Here is a 26,855-nt window from a genome sequence, read left to right on the forward strand (position 1 = left end):
TAGTGGTTTCATTATCAAATTCCTTTAACTCTCTACAGTATTATAAAGAAATAAAAGGTATTTCAATTCTTAAATTAATCTAATTTACAAAATTAATCTGCATTTAAGGGTCTGAGAACCTTGATTTTGATTACAGAAAGATAGTATCAAAAGTGATAAATTCGTGACCTTCAGGAATCCAATTAAAAAAACAAAACTAGCTACAATACAGGTATAATTGCAGCAGAGGTCAGAAAACGGTATTTCATGGTAACAAACGTTACTATGCACAAAGAGAGCGAAAAAGACTCCCATCCTGCCTCCAGTCACCATTACCCATTTTATCACTGACTTTTAAAAGAAATCAGCCTGGATACGAACTATAAACAAGTATTATGGCATTATGCATTACGCCTGAAGAGCTTCCAACTTTGCTGTGATCGAGTCAGATTCTACTCATCTACGCAGACTGGATGAATACTCAGATGTCAGAAAGCATATGAGAAGACTGATAAATCTTTCAAAATAGTACTGAATAAAGTTTCACTTAAGTATTATTCTCAGGAGTTGTTTGTTTTTGGATGAGACAAACTGTTCTGGAAGGAGAGCAGAAATGACTCATGTAGTTCTGAACATGGGGTTCAGGGTAAGCCAACATTAAAGAGGTGCCATTTTTTATATGACAAAAGATATGCTTCCTTTAATTTCAAATGAATCATTTTCTTCTCTTCCCCTCTCTCATGAAATCTTTCCTATTACCTGTTAAGCACTTGGGTTGCACTGAGGGAAAAAACGTGTAGGTTATATACTTGTCAAATCTATAACAGCATTTGTAACACAGACCTGCACTGTACTGGTTGAGGTACATTCTGTGTGTATTCACTGTTACCTCAATATGATTATTATTTTTTTTTGTATTCCTGCATTCCAGTCCTGGAACAGTATCAGACTGTACAAAAACAGAACAATGAATACGTCCTCCCTCCAAAATATTTACTATTTCTATTATAGATTTAAAAAAGTACAATAAATATAAATAAATATAAAATAAATATAAAATTAAAAGAAATGTAACACCTCTATTTTGTTGTACTAACAATTCAACAATCTGTCACCATTTTCTATGTAGAAATATTCAGGTCTAGCTGCTACGACAGTGGGATCTTTTATTCTTACTTTCCATTTGAATCCAGGATGACAAAAAAAAAGCATTTGCTCCATGGCAAATTAAATTGAGATGTACAGTGAGAAATTTACATTTAGAAAGAAAAACTGAACTTCTAATATAGTAGTAAATTGTTTTTGACTTTCCGGTCAAGGCTCTCTGGAAACAGTTTGATCTTGTTCTCTAGCATATTGGCCTCAATGCCCTGTATCATTAGAAAAAAAATTAACTGCAACGCATACTTATTACTTAATGATTTGCCAAAATAATCGGCTATATGTATTGTGTATCAGCAAACAGGCTCAAGTTCAGCAAGACACTCAGCTAGAGCTTAGCCCAACTCAAGTAAGCATAGTTGTACAAAATGAAGATGAAAAAGAAGAGCTGGAGCAGTGGAAAGCCATTGTAAAAAAATCACGTTCCTTTAAAATATCTCTGCCTTCTGTGACTATGCCACAGTGGTCAGACTTGATCACATTAGTCACAAAAGCAAACTGCTCAGCTATCTTTGTGCTCTGTTCCAGAAGCACAGTAAAGAGACCTACAACATTGTGGAACTTGATTTTCTAGTGCACAAGTCCAAATCATATAGCTTCTTATGAGCATTCATTGCCAATGGACCAATATTCAGGAATATACACAGGAAGGAACCTACTGAGAATAAAAACCAAATTACTTTGCTGCATAATGTGCATCAAGGATACGACTTACTAAGGCTAAATTCATAAAACAAGTAACTAGGAAGCTTCCTTATGAAATTTTAAAAATGTTTTTGCTCTCTAGCCAATCCTCTTGACATTGTAAACTGTCTACGTTCCACAGACATCCCTGTACATAAATATTGATCACATTCTCCTAATGTATTTGCTAAACAATCTGGCACTGCCACTTCACAAAAGACATTAACTATTAACCTAGCTTTATATTGTAAAGAGGACAAAAAATTCTTAATTTTCTGAATAATTTGCTCATATTTGTCAGCACAACAGAACAAAGCACCAGAATGATTCCAACTGTGTTTACTATCACAATGCAATTTAAGGAGAACATATCAATCATGATGGCAGGCTTATTTGTGTACCATGTAGAGAAAGCGAGTGTAGCCGTACCAACATGTGGAAGGAATTATCAAACTAAAACACGCTTGTTGAATAATAATGTAAGCAACATTTTAGTAGCTGGTTGAAAATAGCTAAAACATCAAAAGCTCTCTAACACAAAACCCATACTTTTCCCTCCCTAAATAATAAAAAACAGGATTACCATGCTGAAAATCACATTCAGCATACATATGACATGAAAACCCTGGGCTCAAAACACAAGTCCAATTCTCATCCTCAGTGTACTGGCCATTCCTGTGAGACAACTCTGATCTCATTCCCCACTTCCTTACAGCCTACAAAACCACCTACTGAAGTACAAAGTGTCAGAAAACCCATCTGTTCTACTGGGTGACATTAAATGTAATGAAACAAAACGCAAAGCTATAGAAAAACTGATTTTGCGACCACAACTACAAAAACAATGGCATTCCTTCCAAGTACAGAATCCATTCAGATTGACTGCAATTACCCATTAACAAACTACAAGCACAGGACTGAGATGAAACCTCTACAGAACTGAGGTCAGAAGTTAAAGGTCTGCTTCGCCCCAAGTCGCAGAATGAATGAGGAACCAACATCAAGCGAAGGGGAGCTTCTCCAGCTAAATGTCATGGAAGGGTGATAACAACGTTACATATGTAACACGTGTACATCTAACTGTACCAATGAGAGGTAAGGCAACGTCTGTATTACGGCTACTGAAGAAATCGGAAAGAATATTGTGTCTATCCAATACAGGAGTTACGCTAAAGCTGTCACCTTTTTGGGCAATCACCTTGCAAGGCTGGATTCCTCTCGCCTACTGCCAGACACCGACAGCCGAGCTAATCGGTCCAGCCTCCAGACTTCAGAGTCAGTGGATGCAGCTGCCATACGACTTTTTTTTTTTTGACGTCTGCCTTAGGATGAGAAGAATCACATCCTAGAAGGGAACCATATCCTTTTTCATCACTGAGTAAAAGAGGGCGCTTAGGGCAATTTAGCGTAGACGTCCACATTACAGAGACCCTCATGTGGTCAGATAAATTGCACCACCGGTAAGAGATGAGAGGAACAGGAATGCAGCTATTGGATAGACATTATTGTCAACAACACTCTTGTTTTTTTCGCATTCCCTCCAGCAGAGAGAAGGGAACAGAAGTGATGGGGGGGGGGGGGGGGCAAAAAGGAGCAGGCAGCAATTATAAGCAAGTAAAGTCCCTAAACAGCCAGCAGCTTCTCCAGGCCTCACAATGAATGTATTTCTCCAAAAGGCTGATTTGGGACATTCACAATCGACCAATTCCCAAGCTTTGAAACGATAAGAGATGATAAATTAAGCAAATATTAATGGATGGATAAATCAAATGCGAATGTTTTAGGTAAAACTCAGGCATTACAGGATTAGCCATTTATAAACGTTAGCACTCTGTCCTACTGAACCCACAGTCCACCAGGATATCAGAGAATGCTGCTATAAAAAACGTTGTCTTCCACATGCAGAATAAAATTCCGCATGCTCTTAAAAATCTTATAAACTTTTCCTGTTTCCTGTGGTCAGTGAAATCCCAAGCAAATTCCAAGTCTGATAACTACTTACATTAATTTAAACTAAGCCACAGTTTTCAGCCAGAAAAATCTTCTTTCCTTTATAGTTCATAATTCTTACAGGTTTGCTAAGATATACATTAGACATATGGAGGCTGTTTAATTCAGCAATGTGAAATGTAGTTCTAGTAAAGATTGCATACAATACTTAAAATAAGCTGATGACAATTATGATCATTATATTCTATATGATAAAGTCATATAGGGCAGGAAGGCTGCTGGGCATAGGAAGCGCTATTCAACACCCGAAGACTCGTCAATAAAGATGCTCTGGCCAAATATGTTCCCCAAAGAGACATAAATGAATCCAGGTGCCAGAAGACAGATAAATCCCTGAAATGCAGCTTGTGAGTGTATCTGCAGTTATTGTACAGCACGGCGTAATGAGACAAAGACAGTTCTTTCTACTCTAGTTATTTCAGGCTATCCAGGCCTTTTTATCTGACCTTTAAAAGTACAGCTGAGACAAATCCTTTTATTTTCTTGAACAGTCAAAGATACAAGGCAATCTCGGCATTTCTCTTTTCAGGTGAGCTGCCAACCCAAACACTTTTGAAGCAGTTTTTGAAGTAGTATTTCAAACTCGTACAACAGACTTAGCCACTTAAATCCTGCTGCCCACGTTCACTGTCATCACTGCGGCATGTTTCAAACAAGCATCTGTTTTGTGGCCAGGTTTGTCTCCATACAACCAGTCACAAGGATTATCTACAACAACTCCAATCATCCAGCAAACCTCGGCTATATCGATATTCGCTTATATATAGTAATTCCAGTCTTGCTGTAAAATGATGTCTCATATTACAACGTAAAATTAATTTTAAAAAATAAAAGGTCACACTATTAAGCAAAGGAAACTTTTGGAAAGGGAAGGAGACAGACAAAGTGCTGTGATTTAAAAAAAAAGAAAAAAGGGGATATGGAAGGGAAAAATTAGAACCTGTGATGGAAGAAGTGGAAGCAAGAGAGACACTTGTGCTGACTGCATAAGAATATTAAAAAGCTATAGCCCCAAGACTCAAACTCAGAAATGAATCCCGTTGTATGGTTTTAGTTATATAAATAATCCAGTTATATAAATAACCCTATACAAAGATTTGCAAGAATATTTACCTTTCTAAACCACAGCACATCTGAAAATAAGGCATTAAATAAATAGCCCAGTATTTTTGTTAAAATTAGCTAGATATTCCCTACCCCTAAAATAAATTAATACTATAGTGAGTTAAAAATATACTTGATCCTGTTCTTTTGAAAATTCACATAACAATTTTCAGGATAACTCTCCTAAAACCTGTATTGCTATATAGTTATAAAACCAAGGACCAACGTGCAATTTACAGAGATAAATATCCCAATTACCGAGGAAATGCATGAAATAATAATTCAGTTAGTTATACTTTAAGAAAGAAAATTACTTTCATGCTCCTGTAACTTTTGCTTTCAGCTTCTACAGATTTTATAGTTGCATAATATTGCCTGAAACCTGACTTGCCAGGAGCTAACTATAAGACTGAACAACAAAATAGACTCTTTCAGACCTTTTTTCAAATTCTGCTGACGAACAGATGACCTTTAATAGCTGCATGTTTCTGTCATATAATCCTAACTTGCCTTTCAACAAAATAGGAGAGTTTCTCTGCTCTACCAAGCGGTCTTTCTGATTCCATCTATGTGATATCTTTCTGCTGGCACTACAAACTGTCACTCCCTAGATTCTGATCGAGCTGTTTCCAAAAGATGCTGCTGCAGAAAAACGCTGGCACCCGGTAGGGGATCACTTTTCTAGGACAAAAGCCACACTGTTTTGAGAGCTGAATGTGTTAGGTGATAATAAAATATACCCTTTCAACATTTTTTGTACCCAGGAAAGTTTGCCTTTACATTAGGAACCACAGAGAAGCAAAAGTGGTATTTCAGCTGAAATGGAAAATTTGCAGGCCTAAAGCCTAGATGGAGCTGTGACTTATATAGATAAAGCAATATAAAATATGACAATTTTCAGTTCCCACAGATGGCTATTTAATACTGTCCAAAAACTTCAAGGATTGCAGTCATATGCCTAAACAGATACTATGAAAAAAATTAAATGACAGGTACTCAAAAACATTTTTTCAAAGGTTCAGCTGATGATAAATGTAATGTAAGAACAGTAAATTCTTACTCTTCTAAAGCCTGAAGCATGTTCCCAGATTCTTCAAAATATAGTATATCGATGAATTGGTCATTCATAATTATATCTTCACTAAAGAGATCACCTGAATTAAACTGAAAGTGTTCCAGTTTGTGATTTTGACTGAGTTCATGCCGTAGCTCCTAAAAAAAAATAATAAAAAAGCAAGCTTCAGATTATACACATTTTACACTGAGAGCTTAATCTTACTCCACTGTAGGTAACAGTGAGTAAGTGGAAAGACTCTCATTTATCATCAAACTGTAAAGCCGGAGAGAGTGTAAAGAGATTGTGTAGTTCAAGTACAGATTTAGGATCAAACACACTTCTACTTTGTTTCAGGCCGAACGTTTTTATATAACCAATCTGGAATACAAATAAATCAAAGGAGAGGACAGAAGACTCTCTACTGACTTCAGTAAGCCTGCAGAAATCTTCTAGGAGGTTATATTCCACTATGAACTGCTAAGAAATTTAAAAAAGAATTACTATGGTATACACATTATGGATGGCAAGAATACAGGATTATGAAGGGAACAAAATGAAACACTAATCCTATGAACGATGGAAGTGACTCACCAAGTTCACAGGTCAGACAGACTCCCTGGAGAGTGATGGCTAATAAAAATACTACACAAAAAAGTTGCTATAAATTCTGATGCTGGGACCAATTTGGTCCATTTTTATCATTCCATTATCACAGCCTTCTCCATAAAAAGAAACAAGGCAAGGCCTTTCCATTTATAGAGATTATTTCTTCAGGCCTCAGAGAAACAAAAATTGTTAACAGAGTAATTTTCAGCGACAGAGAATAAGGCTGGAAGTGATTTTGTGAGGTCGTCTGGTCCATCCACTGGCCCCAGCCAGGATGCACCCTGCACACTGAGATAGGCCTAACACTAGGCAGAATGGTTACTCCAAACAGAAAAAAATCTTTCCTCTTATTGTGTCATTTCTCAAAAATAACAGAAAACATCAAATAAATTGTCCATGGAACATAAACCACAAAAAACCCCGCCTTTCTCCCCTACTTTTTGCTGCTTCCTGTAACCATATATAGACGGCCTGGCCCTTGCATTTTCTTCAAAATTTATTATACAGTGTGAAAAGTTACATCTGACACAGCACTTTCAGTTAGAGATAGGAAACTGATACTCATATTTGTATAAACGCTACTGCATAGAGCTGCTCCAGAAACAAATTATCGCCAGTGAGGCCAATCCGGCTTCTGACATAGGCTGCCCCCCACTGTAACTCTTCCCAGATGTCTTCCTGAGCGCAGCAATCCCCAATAGCCGACGTCTCCAAGAGTTGCTCTTTCCCATTTCCAAACTGGCCCTTCTCCGTCCCCGAGCAGTGTCAGACACCACCCCTTGCCCGCAGACGTTTCAGTTCCCTAATCTCAGGCTAAGCGTAGCGCACGCTGTCAGAAAGCATCCCAGCAGGGAGAGCAGCGACCACCACAACCCGCCCAGGCAATGGAAGGACCTGGGACGACTGCCACCCTTCTGGGCTTGGTGAGGCGGTTCTCTCTGCAGGGTAAACTGAAGGCAACCGAGAGGAACCGGCGTCCTCTGAAGCGTATTTCTTGCACAGGCAATGCCTCCTGGCTCCTCTAAATGAGCCAAAGTACTACCTTCCCCAGCAAGAACTGCAGCTAAAGGGTTCATTAGATTTAAAGCCAGTTTGTACAGGAGGAATAAAAACCCCTCACAGCTCTCCAGGCAGCCACATACGCATACACATTGCAATGTCTAAACCAAATCTAACTTTATTTACACTTCTCCGGGAATTTTTTAGAAATCTTTATACAGACACTTTCCTTATATACTCAAAACACCCAGAAAGCTTTAATTTGTAAAAGTCAGACCTCTAGCGAAGAAAATTCAGACTGAAATCCAACGGTAGAGTTAGCAACAGAGCTACCCCTGAAACTTCTGTCAGTGTGAACCGTCTCAACTTCAGAGCACCAGCGAGCACAGTTTATACCACCCCTTAAGCCCAGAGGGATTTCTCAGACTATGCGTTTCTCACCTCCGTCATGTGTTCCCATCCTAAACCCACAGACATACTGACATATTGACTTGACCGTGGCCAATCCAAATCACAAAGGACGGAGTGATGCTACCCCAGTAGCCTAGGGGCTAGAAACTCTAGTGGGATGTGGGAGACCCAACACCACCTGAGCAGAGCAGGGGTTCAAACCTCCAAGCATCCGCTCTTCTAGAGGACTGCCTCATCACCATGATGCTCTGGACTGAGGTCTCCAGCTCTCTTCTGTGGAAGTTATTCCACTTCACATAAGTATACAAGCTAGCTCTCCAACTTGGGCCAACCTGATGAATACTTATCAAACCATGTATTCTTTCTCTCTCTCTTCTCTCAGTGTGCACTGAAACACTTTCTACAAACTGGCACAGCTTAGATGAAGAACACTTGCAGTGCTCCACCTCAAAACCCAATTGTTTTGCTCAGCCACGCAAGAGATTCAGGCGTGTCCAAAGAACCGAAACCTACATTCAAATCTCTATTCCCAGGAGGAGGAAGAGGAGGAGGAAGAAGGAAAGCTCAGGGCCAAAGAGTGATCTCCTTCACCTTGACCTTGAACATCCTTGTCTCGACAGCAGCTCTTCTGAACACATTATCATTCCTACACTCCTCTGCAAATCTAATCATGCTAAAGATATGCAGAGATATACATACGTGAGAATCCAACCCAGTACTTGGTGCTATTTTGTCTTCAAAAATGGTTTACGTAATCTCTATTAGTTAGCATGTTATATCATTAGCTATGATGCAACAGTTAAATAAGATGTTGTTAAAAAGTATGACTCACCTGGTTTTTACTACGGAAGCTCCATTTTAATATTCGGGTTCGGTAAACAACACAAAAAACAACGCACGTTAATACAAGGGAAACAAGAAAAGCAATGAAGAACCCTGCAGCATGAATGCCATGGCTGTATGAAATCTGAAACGAAAAGACTGTATTATTAAAACTACATTTTAAATATACACCTAAAGATTATAGCTGTAAAAAACACAGTAAATTAGTTTCAAATGGCTTCACACAACTTCGGGGTTTCTCAATACTGGAGAGTTGTAACTCCTACAGTTCTATTAATATTTTCAAACCAATGTCTATTTTCCACAGATTTAAATGTCAGCGTTCTCCACCATGTTCACCTAGTCTAAATTCCCGTGTGATTCCAAACAATAGAACTCAAACAGATTGAATGTTAGGTGATGTGACTTCTGAGGGGACAACACTCAATAGCCACAATACTTAATAGAGACGTCAACCTCTCCTAACTCTGGTTGAAATTAACGGCATTTGGTATCACTCAGAAGCTCTGGAAAATCAGTCTGATGTTGGCTACCCAAATTAACACCCATTTTTTAAATTCAACAAAACTCAGTAATCAATACAGGGAAAAAGTACCAATTTGAGTTTAGAATAAATATGTAACCGACAATTGACAAAACTACCCAATTTGTTTACATGCTTGCAGTTTCTGCAGGAGCCAAAGTCAAGAAAGGATAGCAGGAGTGCAAGAACCACAACTCAGCTAACTTCTCAACAGGCCTTACAGTTTAGGTATTAACATAATCTTTAAATTGAATTACATTAAAAATTAATTTTTACTTCATACTCCACATAGCAGAAGTTAATTCGATGTTTGTTTAGCTCTTTGAGATCTTTGGATGAAAAACATAGCATAGCCATTAGTATAATGTTTCACCACAAAATAATCCCTCTGCCAGGGCTAGAACTTGTAAATAATTAACACGTAGCTCGCAAACAGGGCTTGGTCATTTCTCAGAGCAGAAACCTCAGAGCACTGCACGGAGTCAAGTAATTCAAGTTAAGACCCAAGGCTAACTGACGGTCTTGTATATGAAGAGTCAACAATTGCTCGGACTGAGAGAAATGGGGGGGAATTTATTTTAAACGCACTCAGTTTAAAATGATGAAATACAGATCACTTTGAGGTTCACTAAAATGTTTTGGGACTAAATCTTTATCTGAGTAAGTAAGCCATGTACTGAATTCTGTCAATACCTCTAAGTTTTATATGGGGCAGGGAGGGGAAGAGGAAGAACACATTCCTTTCTCAGTTCCCTGTGTAATTACCAATGCATTGTCTCAATGTTTTTTCTTGACGATCATCTGAAGTTACTGTGGCCTACTGCTTCAGTTACGCTGCTCTGCACCACTGTCCATGATGGAGTAACGCTGCACAACGTGTAAGCCAGTGCCAGTAGCGACTCACGCCTCGCCTGACTCTGTACTTCCTCCTAACTCCCTGCCAGGAGCTCAACTAAAGCTGCAGCACTTTCATCAAAATACTGTCATCTTCAAATTTATTTGAAAAATGATTATGTAAATGTTAAACATTTCCTTCCCGAACCCACTCTTTACTCCCGTCACAGATCAACAGGGCTCTGTTTCCTCCAGCCCACACCCCTTGAACAGTCACATAGCTCACTATCATCTGTGTGTGGCTTGAAATAATGCAATTCCTCGTATGCCAGTCTCAAGGCCCCCAAATTCCCTGGTTGCGCTAGATGGCAACAGAGAAAATCACACAGTCACTCTCCTTGAGTTCTGCTACAGCCAGGCTCAGCCTGGCGTCCCACACGTTTCACGGAACGGGAGACTCTGGTAGAAAACACTTAAAAACAAAAGCAAAAAAACAAAAAAAACCCCAAGACAAAACAATCAAAAAAACCCTGCTTTGGAACGACATAATTACTTTGTCTGAAATCACTTGCATTTGTCAAATTTCCAAGCACTGTGTAATTTAGGGATCTTTCCTAGGCTTTTGTGAAAGTAGGAACATGGTGAGGGGTACGGGTTTAGTAAAGCTGAACGGAAGCTGGTGAAGTTTGACAGAGGAAAAGGGCTGGGTAGGGAATTATCCAGGCTTTTTAAGTTAAGTAAAAGATGAGACCAATTGGTGGGGGACCGTCAAGCTGCAGCAGGGCAGAGAGCGCTACCAGAACTGATGGAGAAAAATTCCTGGCTAAAGAATTACACGTGCTTTTATACTTAAAGTAAATGAGTTTGGGAGGGACCCTCCATTTCATTGGGGGGCTGTCATCTCCAGCAGAAGGACAGGGCAGCATCTAACGGGCTGTAACATTTTAAAGCATCACCGTGTATGCTTCGGGAGCGTGAGTTAAGCCCCTGCACAGTCACGGTGTAGCCAGCACAGAAGCCAATCTTCAAATCACTGACACATCAGCAAGCCCCAAAACCCATATCCAGAACTAACTTCTTAAGTCACTTTGATATTGTGAAGTGAAGAGGCATTATTGGCTTGATCTTTTTTTTTCAGAACCGTTGCATTCCCATTGATTTGACAGAAGCTGAGGGAAACAGGCCTGACAAAACATCAGGTCAAAGTAATTATTATCACATATGCCATGCAGTGCACTTCGTCACAAGAACTTCCTTTTGCCCTTTTCGCTATGGCTTCCTATTCAGCATCAAAAACGTTCAACTGAGGGCACAGGCATGCAGTATTCACAGCCCCCAAAGTGCTGTGGGAAGACATCTGGCACTGACACTCAGAGGAGCAGCAGTCTAATTTTTTATCCACAGAATTATCTTGTTACAGGCAACCAAGCACTTTTTTCCAGCAGAGCAGAAGAAAAGATCCCCAGTGTTTGTAAAATTTTAAAGAATGGCATGACAGACAAAGTAAGCAATCAAACCATGTGAAGGTTGACAGGACCAACTTAGCATGGTATAGCCAATACTGCATATTTAATTCTTTACCTTTCTAGCTCAAAAGACAACATTTAGTATCCAAATAGTAATGCCTGTAGATCGGCTTCACCACACACATGAAGAGTTGCAAATAATTATTTTAATTAATAAGGAGACTGAGAGTATTTTTGACAGCTGAAGATAAGGATGAAATACATCTCACCTTTTTCAGCTGACTGTAATTTTCTTGCACAAACTGATCTAATTCCGAAATGTTTCATGCCTGACTACAGCCCAAAGGCCAGTATTATACATGTGAAACATGACGTGTTCCATGATTTCTAAGCTTTGATTTTTTTCAAACATTAAGAGTATTTGTCACACACCTTTTTCATACATGTTAACTACAAAACTTGTTCATTTATTAAGTTCAAATGCAGCTGAACAAGTTTACCTAATTATGGAATAGTCCCAAAGATCTTGTTGAGGTCATTCTCTCAAGTGGCCAAAAAAAATTAGTATAAAGGCTTAAAGTTACAGTAATATACAGCAGCAATTTTTACAATGGCCTAAGACCAATGTGGCTTACAATCTTGGCTTAGTCATCACCAGCCACTGCAGCTCGTTCACACTGAACCCTACAGTAAACCATTCATGAAGCTATTTTCCTAACCCAGTCACTTACTGGGTGGCTTATACTTTTTGCAAAAAATACATTTATTGTCATTTCAAGCACAATCTTTATAAATGCCATACTTTTAAATCTGACTAGATCCTTACCCAGGGGCAATGAGTTCTCCAGCTCATGCATGAGTTTACTTTATATCATGCTTAATTCTAGCTTTCGTTTTAACAGAATGGGCTCTTGATCTTCAAATTGTGAGGAAGTCAAGTTTGGATTTACATCTATTACACTAACATAAGTTAAGAGGGCAAAAGAGATCCCTGGTGATGTAGAATACTGCAACAACAAGGCCAAATAGACTAATGGACTTGGAAGGCAGAAGGGAATTCTTGGGACAAGCCTGTGAAAAGAATGAGTGCTCTGATTCTCAGGACCTCATTCAGGTAAGATAGATCCCTCTTTTTTGTACATCTCAGAATAGAGAGTTCAGCTGAACATTTTGAATTTTTCTCATAAAGACAGATGCACTAAAACTGTATAAATGCATAAAACTTGACTACATTAAAGTAAAAAAAAAAACCTAGTCTCTGCAAGATCAACGGTTAGGAATATGAATTTATGGCATACATTCAAGAATTCTTAAAACATACTATGGAAATGGTATTAATTTTTCTTATAGCTTTTAAACACAGACACACTTGTTGGTAACCTTCTTCACTTTACAAATCATATGAGGTTAAATACATGGAACATATCAGCCCCATTCAGTAGCTTCTCAATTCGTAATACTCTCCCTTTTCAAGGACCCCATTGCTGCACCTTCCCAGCAAAAGGCCCCTTCCTGTGTACTCAATCATTGCACTCCTCCTTATGCAACTTGTGTCTTCAATATTTCCCTTCCATTTCCACTTGTTCTTCAATTGCCCCATCAACATGACCTTTAGACTCTAAATGACACAACCATGGCAACGTTGCTTTGGGGTGAAATAAACTATTTTCTTCTTCCTGAACACAAATAATCGCAGTGTTCTTGCCAACGAAGCAACAGCTACTTAAACAAGACCCAGTGCAACAAATCAGCCTGTGTGGGTAGTGAGGGGTCAGGGTGGAAATACAAGCTTGGTGAAGAAATTAGCAAAGATACTGATAGATTCAGTGGGGAGTTCTCTAATAAGGAGGTAGAAGAATAGCCCTGCCTGCCGAAATGAATGTCATTTGGTAGGTTCATGTGGCCTCCTAGAAACCATGTTAATTCAGAAGTCAAGAAAACGAAATCATATTGTTAAGACTGACTGGTCAAAAAACTAAAAGGAAACTTAAAACTGCAGTAAAAGAGGCATAGTTTATTTCTCAGGTTCCCCATATGGACATTTGTATCAGCATGATTCAAAAAACATTTTTTTCTTTAAAAAAAAAACTTCTGCACCCTTTTAAAGGCAAATAGCTTTCTCATGGCACTTATACCTAGCAGCGTGAGAACATATTCCTCGTTGCAGTTCCCTGCAGCTGTATAACTTTTGAAATAAAAAAACTTGTTAGGAACATACTGAAAGTGTATAGATTTTCCATACTAAATATTGGTGCTTTAAGACAAAAAAGCCCTACTAACTTGACTCCTGTTTATCTTCCTATTAAAATCACAGAAGGCCAAATTTGTCTATGACTGATAGCTGATAGTTGATAGTTGATGAGACTTAAGCACATAAAAGTATGCCAGTTTAGACCCAAGGATTTAATTTAGTTCATTGATACGCTTAAGCAATATATAATACCTATAATAAATTGAATAAACTATTAGTTATAAATAACTGTAATACCAAATCATAGAATTTACCTTGGTCTTTTCTTCTTCAGTTATGGTGAATGATGTTGTCAATGATATGAGATGTGTTTTGTTCTAAGAGAACATGTAAGAGAGAGATAAAAATATTACAAGTGTTACAAACCATGCAGAATCCAATCTATAACACTGGCTCACTGCCCAGAGTCTCAGCAGAGGTCTCTGCTTGGAAGAAAAGCTATGCTTTTCATTAAATGTAAACCTGAAAAAAAATCTGATAGGAAAGTGCAATATATTCAATGGTAACACCAGTAGCTATGGAAGCAGCTGCTCTGTGGGATACACTGCCTGTCTAACCACATAGCCACACAGAAGGTTACTCTGATGCTCACAGAACTATATTTTGCCTTTGCCTGTAAAATCTGAGTTGACTGAAAGTGCACTGAACAGCACCCAAAGTTAGCGTATATCTCTTTCATGGATTAAGGTTTGCAACACAGCCCAAAAGACTCACGTCTATCAACTGTGCTAAATGCCCACATGACTCTTCTACTCTTGTGACAGCCCTGGTTTTGGAAGTCATGCCTCATACCTCTCTAGTGTCACCCCTGTGCACATCAAACGCTTTTCGCTCTAAAACAAAAAAGATAACAGCAGTTGGAAATAAAGCTATATCTGGGGGTTCTAACTACATGGTGTTATGAAAACCATAGGGAAAATATCAAACCGCAATGCAAGAATCAGAAAACTTGAGTTTGGAAGAAACTGCTGGTCCTGCCTCTTAGTGCTGGCCACTGCTGAAAGCAGGGCTATCCTCCAGGGCTAGATCACTTGCCTTGTGCCTGGGCACCTGAGGTCTGAAAATTCACCAATGTCGGAGATTCTACAGCTTCTCTGAAAAATCTGCTCCAGTGCTTAACAATTTTCATTATAAAGAATTTCTTCCTTACGAGCAATCAAAATTTCCTTTGCTGCCACTTGGCTATTGGTTAAAAGAAAATATTTTCCAAAAAAATACAGCAAAACTTTCAATTCCTCACAAATGACAGGGCACTCCATCTTACAAAATCATTTGCAATGAACATAAAACAAACTAAAAGTGTTAACCGTTGTCATTTTCACGATACAGAGGTGAACTGGAGAAAAATACAAAAAGTAGAGAGAAAAGCTAAAAGTTAACATATAAACAATATACCTCTCATCCTTCACCTATTTAAGGAAGCCTAGGACTTTCACCATTTATGAAGAATAACTCAGGTATATATAAATTCATGGTGATCAACCAGAGAGGGGAGTCTAAGAGCCTCATTGCATGACACACAGACCTCATTACTTATGCAGACTTTTGGGTTTTTTTTTTTAATAGAAATTTTGAAGAGCAAAATAAAATTGTAAAGGAAATACCAGTGATGAACTCCTGAAAGTTAGCTTAGCAGGCAGTGTCAAGACCCTGCCGTTCCACATTTTTTCCCCATCAAGAAGTGCAGTGTAGTTGATTGCAAAGTATTCTCCAACTGTTATAAGAAAAAAAAAGTAGATTATAAGATAGATTATAGAAAAAAAAATAGATTAAGCAGGTGAGTGTACATCTACCAGTGCAATATCGTTCTCTAAGAAACCATGTCTGTATTTTCTTAAACACAGTAACTATACTTTAAAATAACCTAGTGGAGTTGCACATCTTTTTCTAAACAAGAAGACTGGGTGTGATTCTCTGCAGAGCTGAACCCCCAGCTGAGCTCAGCTGCAGTTACAGATGTTTGTAAAATTTGAAAAATAAGTTCAATATGACTAAAACATTTGAGAAGCTTTTTAGGTTTCTCTTCACGCTGTGCCTCCTCACTGGCCAAAGTGCCCTCTTAGGAACCTAGCTGCAATGAGCACTGACTTCAAAGGAACTGAGCCTACCAGCATAGTTCAGATATCAGGGATATGGATAAATTTACTTGCTCCCAGGCATGGTTTACTGGAAAATTTCTCAAAGATCCATAGGGAGAACTATCAATTTCCCTTTGCTATTTAGAAGTCTTTCACCAGTAAAATATCAGTACAATACCCCTAGCTATTTAAAGCATAAACAGGTATAACTGAAAACTTTTGAACCTCCAGGAGAAATACTCTGACCCTAAAAAGCAAGCCACTCATTTCTAGAGTCCTTTTTTCCCTGGTACAGCTGTGCACAGGAAAGGGGTGACAAAGAAATCGAGAAAGGAAAGACTTCCTTTATGAAGGTACCTAGATCTATCTGCTACCTAAGGAACAGACTGACTCCAAGACTGACAAGGGTTTGCGTTTTTCCCTCTGTTACGTGCTCCGATTTGTAATTTGCCCCAGTCTGGAGAGACTGCATACTGAGAAGAGCCACCTTATTTCTGCCGAATCACCTCGCCAGATTGCATGGGCTTTTGCAATTCCAACAAACCTCAATACCTCAGCAAGCAATCTGCTCTAGTTTTTATTTAAAACATTTGCTCGGTAAAGTGTTAGCTTACTTTCTACCTTTTTAGCTTGGCTAAAGAAGCAAGATTTGTCAGATATGATTGGAAATTGCTTGTGCAGCAGCTTTAAAATAAAATAAAATAAAATAAACAAATAATCCCACAAGATAGTCTGCCTCTTTTTGATGGCGGTGACTATTACAGAGCACACAGGCTCACTTCTGTGCCTGGGAGATCAGAGGCACTTCGGAGACAGGAGCCAAAATGTGAGTTAATAGAATTTTAAACTGCAGCAATTAATAACCTCTCCTAGAGTTTTTCACCTGTATTAACTGATAATTGGGGAGCTTAAGGTTTACCTTACACCCAAATAATTGGAAAAAACCCCCAAATAATTAAATATTTTGATTTGAACAGATGCTCTTCCACATGTGTAATCAGGACGGTTTGGGGTACCATCATCTACCTCTTGGCAGAATTTGTTACCTTGCAAGAATCTTTTCCTGTAAATCTGGATACCATCTGTTGTCCTATTACCACTGTTTTTTGGAATACGTAGGCCAGTAATATTGTCTAGCAGAACGAGATCTGTAATGTTTGCTGAAAGCAGCATGTTGGTGTTATTAATTAGAAGTCTAACATGTGCAGTCTGGGGGTCACGCTGAACATCCACCTGAAAACAGAAACAGTGATATAACACAGCACTTATAATGGAGCAAAATGGCTCCATTAAGATACGTATCTTAACAGCAAAATTAGTCTTGGCTACTAATAAAAGTTTATTATATGCATAAGCTTGTTTTCTCGAGGCATTCTGAGTGACCTGCAGACAACATCACACTCGGTTTGATCTCAGACTCCTGAAGGGACTTTAATCTTCTGTTTGTCAAGCTGTTGCCTGTCGACAAAACGACAGAAAGCCAGTAGTTGGAAATCCAGGAAAACAGCTCATGCAGGGCCATAAGTAAGTGAAAACAAGAATCTCAATACCACTGTGATACCTCATACACAGAACTGGATCGTAACGTTATAAAATGATTCTGGAAAATTCTTAACATTAAACTTCTGTAGACTTTCGTACATCTGTATGACCTACAATATGGCCAGGATAGCATATCAAAGTCATAATACTGACACCAAATCAGCACTTATTTAAATGATTAAAGTGTGGCTCAGACCTAATCTTTCTTCCCCACCCTCTCCATTTTTTAAGAAATGTCTACTTTGTACCTGCACACCAGCAGATATAAACATTAGAGCTGCCCCTACAGAAATGAGTTCTAAAAATATGAATTGTATAGATATCATATAGATATCAGAATTTGTACCAGCAAAGTTCATGGCAGTCACAAAGTCTGACCTGTGTAGTTAGGATTTTATCATACATCCTTGATCTCTGCATTTCTTATCAATTCAGTATAGAAACAGATTAAAATTTCAGTACATTTTATGGACCAATAAGGAATAAAAATTTATTAAATTATTAGTGCTTAGTTTACATTTTCCTATTTAAGTGACAATAATTAAAGTACATTTGAATATATCTGATTGTATAACTAACCAGCGTAGTTATGCGGCACTAAATGTTCCAAACTCATTGCAGCAAGCTCCAGCTCAGTTGTATTAAACAAATCTTATGGCGTGGGGAGGGATGACAACAATTACCTACTGTACCGGATTCTGCAAATAATTGCCGGTAAGTAAAATAATAATCCTAAACAACAGACATAAACATAGCTGCAAAAAGTATTTCCAATGTCATATATTCATATAGCTTGAATTGGATCCCAACATTTATGAGACTTTAAATCATCAAATATTAAAAAAGTAATATATTTCGGCCAGATTTTCTCTTTCTCCTGGTTTCTGAATCTGTCTGATGCACTCGACATGCATTTCAACCTTTCCTCTGCAGTCACAAAGGCTGGAACCTTGTTTAAAAAACACATACAAAACAGAAAAAAAAAGCAGAGGAAAAAAATCCCAAAGGCACAAAGCAGACACCCTCGCCCAGTCATTCAATCAGCAAAACACACCTTGAAAGACTCAAGGTTCAAACTGCATGCGTTATAAATACGGTATTATGTCCCACAATAAGTGTGTATGGGCTTGGGCACACAAACAGATATGCGCCCCTGAAAGACGGACCTGGGGAAAGAGGGGAATTTCATGGTCTCTTGCTGTGCTTCTAATCAGATACAAATTTATTTTACGTTTAGGGAAAGGAGACGTAGAGAGTAATTTAGATAAATTCCTACAATAAAATAGGCAAAGTGGCACATGTAGGTCCATATTAGGTGACAGAATATGGGAGCTTTAGTCCTCTCCTTCCTCTAGTCCTTCTGCCCATTGTCAGAGTTCAATACACACTCCCACGTGCTGTTCATTCTCTTTCTCCAGTGAGTTTTGCATTTTCTCTTCATTTTCCTTCATTTAACAAAATTCTTCATTCAAGGTCTGACCACAGTAACCTTTCAAATATATCACAGCTGTATCACCTGTCTCCTGGTGCAATTTTCCTCAGGTGGCATGCTTCTTGCATTTCTGAATAATATTAAAGACAAGTTTTTATTTTCCTTATTTTTGACTGACAATGAGTTACAAGCAAAGGCAAAGGGATTGAGAGAATGTCATTTTTTTTCTGGTAGCGCTAGAGAAAACAGTAGACTGACATTAAGGGGTGGGGGAAGCTTTGGGGTTTGACCCCTCCCGGAAGAACCTCTACCGTATGCAGCTGCTGTTGGCATCAGCGGCCACTGAATACCTCCTTTAAGTTCCTCTAATTTGCCTGCAGATGTTTTTTCACGCTTTCGGATCAGATGATTATGCTGCCAAGCAATTACTGGAGCAAAACCCCACAGAAGCACTTGATAATGCTAAGTGCTTATTCCATTTTCTCTCTGCCGCTGAAGCACATCACACGTTATTACCCTTGCAACAGGCATCACTTCAGGTAAACAGGCGAGTAGAATGAAGGAACCACAGTAAGAGCAAGAACGTATCGGGAGAAAAGATGAGAAAGGAGGTACCATGAAAGTGAAAGGAACAGAGGCTCCTTCAGAATAAATTTGAAAAACTTGAAAAATGAAGAGAGAGAAAAAAAAGGATGCTCATATAGTAGCTGATCTGCAACAGAAGAACGTTTAGCAGACTGAGAAATGAAACAGGTGAACACAGTAAAAGCCAAACAGTAAAATTAAAAGATTTATTTCAGCCCTGCTAAAAATTATTGTCATTATGAAGGACTATCACAGAAATGTTCATATCACGCTCTGGAATGAAGCTGTTAAAGGAACACGTTTCTAGAAAGAAGAAAGGGACTGGGCTCTCTAGGCACAAGTAAAATTTAAGCACTCCAGGTTCAACCAGGGTATTTGTACGATTTGGTGTATGAAGAATCCTGTCTTCAAAAAGTAAAGATATGTCATTGCCCTGTGCTGAGGAGTTACTCATGGGTAAGGGGAGGAAAATGTGCAAAATCAATTTTTTTTTCATTTAAAACTGCTAAACACTACCATATGGCCAGTCAGTCTCTTAGCGGGAAAGCATCTGTTCAGGAGAATTAGGATCGACACAAATGGCAACAAATGAACATGAAACGGGAACTGCATTTGAAGATGGAAGACAATTCACACACAACTGCATAATTTTTAGTAATTTTAACTGTTAGCACTGCCAGATTATTTTCTGACAATCCTAGCATCTGCAACAGACTAACTTTGATCTTGTACAGCAACATTTCACATTTTTTCATGAGCCTGTTGAGGCTGTGCTATGAGTAGCAGGAAAAAACAACATAGAACTGTCTCAGACTCTCTTTCTAAGAAGCTATGATATTAAAATTTAGAATCTGTACACCATAAGGCAGAAGATTCTGTGTTACTGCTTCTTATGTCAGAAGTGCTCACTATTCAGTCTCGTTAATTATGATATGCAGCCATTTCAATAACAACATCACAGGTAACTAGTGCTATGAGATGTGATGCATACTCATTCCTGTCTCTGTGCAAACGATCTGGTGTAGGTCCTGTCACCTCTTCTGTACCGGACACTAAATTCTCTGTCTTCATGTGCAGCATTTCAATGGCTGAATCCAGATTTGACCTCAAGTTGGATGCACTTCCTCTCTCCCCATGTGACAGGTAAGGTGAAATAAGTATAAAAATTTACACTTGACTCATCCAGCGCAAAAAGCAGGAAAAAAGAAAGAAAAAATAACATCTAGCTAAATCTATTAACTGATCCTAAGTAAAGCAAAATTACAATGCAAAGGTTAAAGAATTCCTTAGAGTAGGCAGGCATTTGCCCTTCATAAGAATTTTACACAATTCAAATTAAAACTATTCTCACAAAATAGGGTTCTGTGGCCAAGTCCCAGTGACTATTCCAAGAACATGTCATACTGGGTCTTTTATGGCTGGCTTTGTGACTGGCCTCCCAAAGACGCCAAGGGCATTGCAGGGCTCAACAGCCCATCCTTTGAACAGAGTCCAGACTTGGCACAGGTAGGACCACCCCTGATTAAGACAGAACAGTATCTTACAGGGCTTACCTCATTCTCTAAAGGTTTTGTCCACCACTACCGAGCCTCATTACTCATATCTACAGTTCATTAGGTTTTGCACGTTTTTATTTATATAGATTCACACTGAGGTATTTACTCCGGTCAAAACACAAAATCCTCTAAAGTGAAAAGATTTCACTGATTTCATTCAGTTTGAATCAATATTGCAAAACTGTTCCTACTACGGAAGGAGTTAACTTCTTAACATCAAAATGGACGTTTTCCCAAGTACTCAACGTGGGCACAATTCTGTTCCAACTTTTTAAGAGACATTCGAGTGCCAATTTCCCATCAAATTAACAAGTGAATTATAAAGAAGCTTACCACAGCACATTTCTGAAGGGTTACTCCAAATCCTGAAGATACTGCAGTTCTGGACACATCTTCAGGCTGTGGAGGAAGGGGAAAAATCTACACAGTGCATCAAACTAGGATAATTCACAAACTGCAGCACAAGTTAAATTGTGCAACAATGAAATGTGAGAAAGAAATTTACAGTATTAACCACCTACAAATATGTGATCTTTGTTATCCCAATTAGTATTTTTAGTTAGTCCAAATTTGTATCAACTATTTATCCCTACGTGTAATTACTAGCATCTTCACTGATGTATTCATCTCCTGGCTATCGTAACAAAATACACTGAGACAAAAGTTCATGCATGAAGAGACAAAGTTCACCAAACAACACAGATGCATTTTATTACTATGTGTCTATCAGAATTTACATGACAGTCACATAGCTGTACCTGTCAATATAATTATTTGGAAATCTCACAACTAGAAGCTGCTATTGCTGAAGCCACCTCAAGTGAACGTAATCACCTGAGACAGAATTAGAAACTATTACTAATTAGGCAATCAACCCCCAGCATCCACTTCTGATATTATTGCTATGATCCTTATAGATATTAAAAGTGGCAAATCATCTTTTACTGACCAGCTGGTGGTTAACAGAAGACTCTCGTTTGAACAAGATCTTCTTTGTCCACGAGGGTATCAAGGCAAACAGCGAATGGCTCCACTGATCACCCGAGGCTGCCGAAGCCAACAGCTGGTCGCGGGCATCCCGGGCTGGAGGCAACCACCCTGCCAAAAGCCAAGGCCACGCTGCACGTTAGAGCGAGAGCACCTCGCCCGCGCTCGCTGGCCCCTGCGGCAGCCTGGGCGAGCTCGAGTCCAGGAGGGGACTGGCAATACCTGGTGCTCCACACACAGTGAAAAACATGCTCCCCACCAGAGCATTAACGTCTCAATAGGCAACCAAGGCAGGAGGCTAGGCGGGAAGCAGAGACGTGACTGTGGGGTGACTTGCCCCAGATAACCCAGCAGGGCTTAGCACAGAACTGCGCTTCCTGCCTAGGAAAACTCATCACTTAAACGTAAAGCATATTATGCATGAATTAACAGGTTTCAGCCATAAATCAACTGTTAATATTTTCAACCCAGAGAAAATTTTCAGAAAAGCGTAAATAATTGAAGCACTCTATAACGTGAGTGGCCTAAGTGCTAAGGGTGTTCTGCTTCAAAGATGCAGTCTGCCAGTTAACCATTAAACATTTCACTACATATTCAGAATAAAAATACTTCTCAGTAGAGTAAGGGTTCCAGCTGAAATGGAGTGTCATCAAATCAAATACTCACCATTTAGTAATTACGAATATCAACGCTATCCTATAATCTGTCTCATATTTCTTAGGAAAGATTATAAGAAGAGCTTTGAAATAACTATTTGTTATCGCTTAACTTCCATCTACTAAACTAAAAGCATCCATGACACTAATAAAAGGAGCTTAAAATAAAAATCAGTAATTCTATAGTCTAAATTATAATAAAAGTAAAGCTGCTGAATAAAGTGAAAAGAATGTCACTCAAATTTCAAAACGATAGTTGGTTTTCTGCCTTCAAAGAAGACACATTTTTCAGTCTTTGCCTAACAGTTTTCATTTATCACTTATTTTTAAATCCCATATTTTAATCATTAGCAATATATATTCATGTGAGTAAAAAAACCTCACTGGAAAGCAAAAATTTTTAGCAAATGACACTGTTCTATAAAGTTTTGAATTTTTTAAACCTATTAGAGGTTAATGAGATACAGAAAGCAGAATATACTGACAATCTCATTAATGTGAGAAGTTTCTTTTTTCGAAAAGGCGCTGTTTTGCTGGAAAAAACAACATACAGATACACTGTTAGCTGTAAATAGAAAAGACACACAGCACATTTTTATACATTTATATAGAATATTCTGTAAAATGCTGGTCCGATATCATTTCTCATAATTCTGACTCGCATCTGAAAAGGAAATTGATGCCTAGAAGAATTGGTGAGCATGAATTGCTGGAAAGATTTCTGTTAACCAAACCAATGAGATACAGTCCTATTGCTTAGAGAACCCGGATGGACATCTATACCTTGGGGAGCTTCACCTCTCTTCCCATGGAAAGGTCAATCACTAAACTGGAGTCACAGATGAACTGACCGCAGGAATAGCATGCTTTTTATTTGGGAGGGAATGGTTTGCACTGGATAAAACTGTGCACATTCTGGCCAGGAAAAACTCGCCATTTATATTTTACAGTCAGTTTTAATACACTTCCCCAGGTTTTACCTACATGCTTAAAACACTGTTACAGAATGCAACAGACTCGGACTAATCCAGGGATTCTTACCAAGCTTTTCTTGCTATTGTATGTGTACTAACAACACCAAATTTCTGCATGCCTGTTCAGTTGGTATTTTTTCAGGGTAGTCATGCATGCCATATTGCAGTTTCAATACTACGTAAGCGAAAGCCCAAGTCACTCAGCTATATCAGGATGACCCTGATGCTGAACTCAAAGCTGGAGCCAGAAGCTTACAGACCTGCTAGCTACCAGCCTGAGCCCACTGGGCCCATGGCACCCTCCAGGAGGACAAGCATGATACAGAGCACTGCTCTGTTTCCTATACGTCACTATCTAGTGCCATGAGATGCCCTGCTGAATCCCACTGGGCCTCCAGCTGCTGCTACAACCGGGCACAGGCCTCCTGGCGGTCCTGCACAACCTGCCTGCCCCACCTCAAATGACATTATACCTGCGTTTTGACAACAGAATCAAGCGTAGTCCTCGGTTTTGTATGGACACATCCAAAGTCTGAAAAAAATCATTTTATATTTGCTGTGCTTCTAAGATGTTAATGCAATTGCTACCCCATTTTTATGAACACAGGTGGAGCACCAGCTCTCTTTTTCATTGTCTCACCAAACTAGAGAAGATGCACTTTGTTTCAGAGTAAATAGGAACCTTAACTGGAGCTTCTTCTTACAGCTTCCTAGAATCAAAAGTCAATATGGCAACATGTCTGGGGCTTGCTGAGCAACTAAGGCCTTCAGAGGGTTTCTTTTACAGCAGAGCATTTCTTTCTTGTGCATTTTGGATGAGGGAGGTCAGCCAAGAAGAGGGTAATTGCTTCATGAACTTTCTTTTGTTCTTGTGTCCTGTGTAGACCTTTCTCACCGCACCCATCTGCACTTTTCAGATGACAGCAATTCCTGATACTCCCCTTCGGAGAGTATCAAGTCCTCAGTAACCAATTTAATTGACGAATTATGTTTGCGTCTCAGTAAATCTCTTGATTATTAATTACACAAACGATTCTGTTTTCAAGTTCTGCTTTGTCCATGTTATTTGGCTGCTCCATCATGGGTAATTAGAGGTTGGGGATTTTGCAGGTTCTTGATGTTATGTTGAGCAGCCTCAACACTGCTGATGATTAAAAGGATACTTCTGCAAATCCACCTGCATCTTCCCCCCACTCAGTGGAAGGTCTTTGCTCAAATAGAGACCATCAGCGTGATGCATGTCCGTACAGCAACGCTCTGCCACCCCCTTGCCCCAGATTCTTTCTCATCTTTCACACTAACTTTTAAAACCACACATAGTCATGCTGTTTCCTAATGCCCTGGTTTCCCTTGCCAGTAAGGCAGTACTTTTCTATCTCATTTTTTGTACCATCAGCTGTCAGTTAAATAAAAAATCTTTATTGATCCACACATAGTTAACTGTCACTAGACAATTATTATTCATATCACTCCAGCTGTCTTACAAGGAGGTAACTGTTTGTTCATGTAACCTGTTGCACACTCGTCACTTCAAGACAACAGTAACTGTATTTATCAATTCACCTTCTGTCTCTTTTCAGATAAGGCCCTAGGTAGATTGTAGATAGCTGATGGTTGCTTGAAAAGCTGAATGCTCAGTAACTTAGAAAGGATGTTACAGGTATAAAACATTCCAAAGTTTTCAAGTCTATCTTTGGTCTCTAGTCCAAAATTGGTTTTGTTACAAATAGATTCATCTGAGGTTGGAAAATATTAAAAATTGACTCTTGAGGCCTTTCACTAACAAGCGTCGAGCTTTCTTTTTGATATCCTGTTGCGTGGAAAAAAGAGCACACCATTGTCAGTGCTTCTTCAGAGGTGCATCCTAGTTCTCTTATGGATTTTGCAGTCTCTTTATTCATTCTATTCTCTTTTCTTCATACAGTTTCAATCTTTGCCATTTTTCTGGCTGTTTTCAAAAAAGCCATTATTTAAGCTGCGTGCTCCTCATTGCCACCAGTTTCTGATCTGAAATTATTCCCTCTCCTTTTCAAAACAGCAGCTTTGCTAAGCAAAAGAAGAGTTTCAGATAGACCCACTGCCAAACTGGCCAGCCCAAACAACAGCAACCTCTCGCTGGGCTTGCCAGGGTACTATGGGGACCTCCCAGAATACAGTGCCTCAGGCCAAAACATTTCCCAAAAAAACAGAGTAGAAGAGCATGAGGCTCAGTCTGGGGCTTTTTCACCTGAAGATGTCAAAGGAAATAGCTCAACAAAAGGAATAATTTCACTTTCTGTTTGAGACTTGAGACTATACATCATCTTCAGACTATACATCATCTTGAGACTATACATCATCTTTTTTTGAGACTATAGATCATCTTTAAGATGGGATTTTGTTTTGTTTTCCTTAATGACAGAAAATAAACAGTCCACGTTTTTGCAATCTATTATCAAGTTGTTAAATACTTTGCCATACTTTCATTACCACATTATTAAAATATTTTCCAACGATTTAATCCTCCACAAACCCAGTAGAAACACATATAGCAGAACCCTGTCTTAAATGGCACATTCCTAGATAGTTAGATAATTACCAGCGGCCGTTTGTCAACTTTATATTGAATTACAAAACAAAAATGTGAAAATGAATGTTAATATACCTGAAAGAGCTGGAAGATCGGTGCAACATTTTACCAGTGAGGTTACAACGGCACTCATTCAGTCCCACATATGTGCAATGCCACAATATGAAGTGGCAGATGCACAACTGATCAGAAGACTCTCTGCTATTCAGTGGTATTCGATTTTCTTTGCTATCCACCCCCCGGTAATCATTTGTCAACTCCACTGCTTTGTGCACTACTGCTTGGGCTGGTGAACTATTGCTCTGCTGGTCTTCCAGCAGCCATATTCGTGGCACATGCAATACTCTTCTGAAGGAGAAGTCTGACACCCCCAGCTCTCCCTGAGTTTGCTTGCTGCTCAGGGGGTGCAAATACAGAGTGGATCCAGTGTGATACACAGTGCACCTACCATGTGGAGTTTGGGGTCATGGTGGGTCTATGCTTGGAAGGTCGGGTATCTAAGAAAATAAACTGTTATCTGCTTATATGGTTGCTATAATGCTCTTTGC

At 39.0% G+C, this 26,855-nt stretch overlaps 1 protein-coding gene across 4 annotated transcripts in view; it reads right to left on the reverse strand.

Annotated features, from left to right (window-relative positions):
- Nucleotides 1-26,855, reverse strand: part of EVC2 (EvC ciliary complex subunit 2) — an 81,026-nt gene that overhangs the window by 48,146 nt on the left and 6,025 nt on the right. For 2 of the 4 annotated variants that reach the window (XM_068943400.1, XM_068943397.1), the window contains 7 exons: nt 22,071-22,219; nt 21,455-21,520; nt 17,053-17,239; nt 15,533-15,642; nt 14,183-14,245; nt 8,844-8,978; nt 5,999-6,150 (listed from right to left, as the gene is read on the reverse strand). In XM_068943400.1, the coding sequence (XP_068799501.1) occupies nt 5,999-6,150; nt 8,844-8,978; nt 14,183-14,245; nt 15,533-15,642; nt 17,053-17,239; nt 21,455-21,520; nt 22,071-22,219 (862 nt within the window). Of the gene's footprint in view, nt 1-5,998; nt 6,151-8,843; nt 8,979-14,182; nt 14,246-15,532; nt 15,643-17,052; nt 17,240-21,454; nt 21,521-22,070; nt 23,148-26,855 lie in introns of those variants that run through there. The other 2 variants (XM_068943399.1, XM_068943398.1) reach the window with 2 other exon arrangements.

The sequence above is a fragment of the Struthio camelus genome, chromosome 4 (genome assembly GCF_040807025.1).
Source record: "Struthio camelus isolate bStrCam1 chromosome 4, bStrCam1.hap1, whole genome shotgun sequence".
In the NCBI taxonomy this organism is placed as follows: Eukaryota; Metazoa; Chordata; class Aves; order Struthioniformes; family Struthionidae; genus Struthio; species Struthio camelus.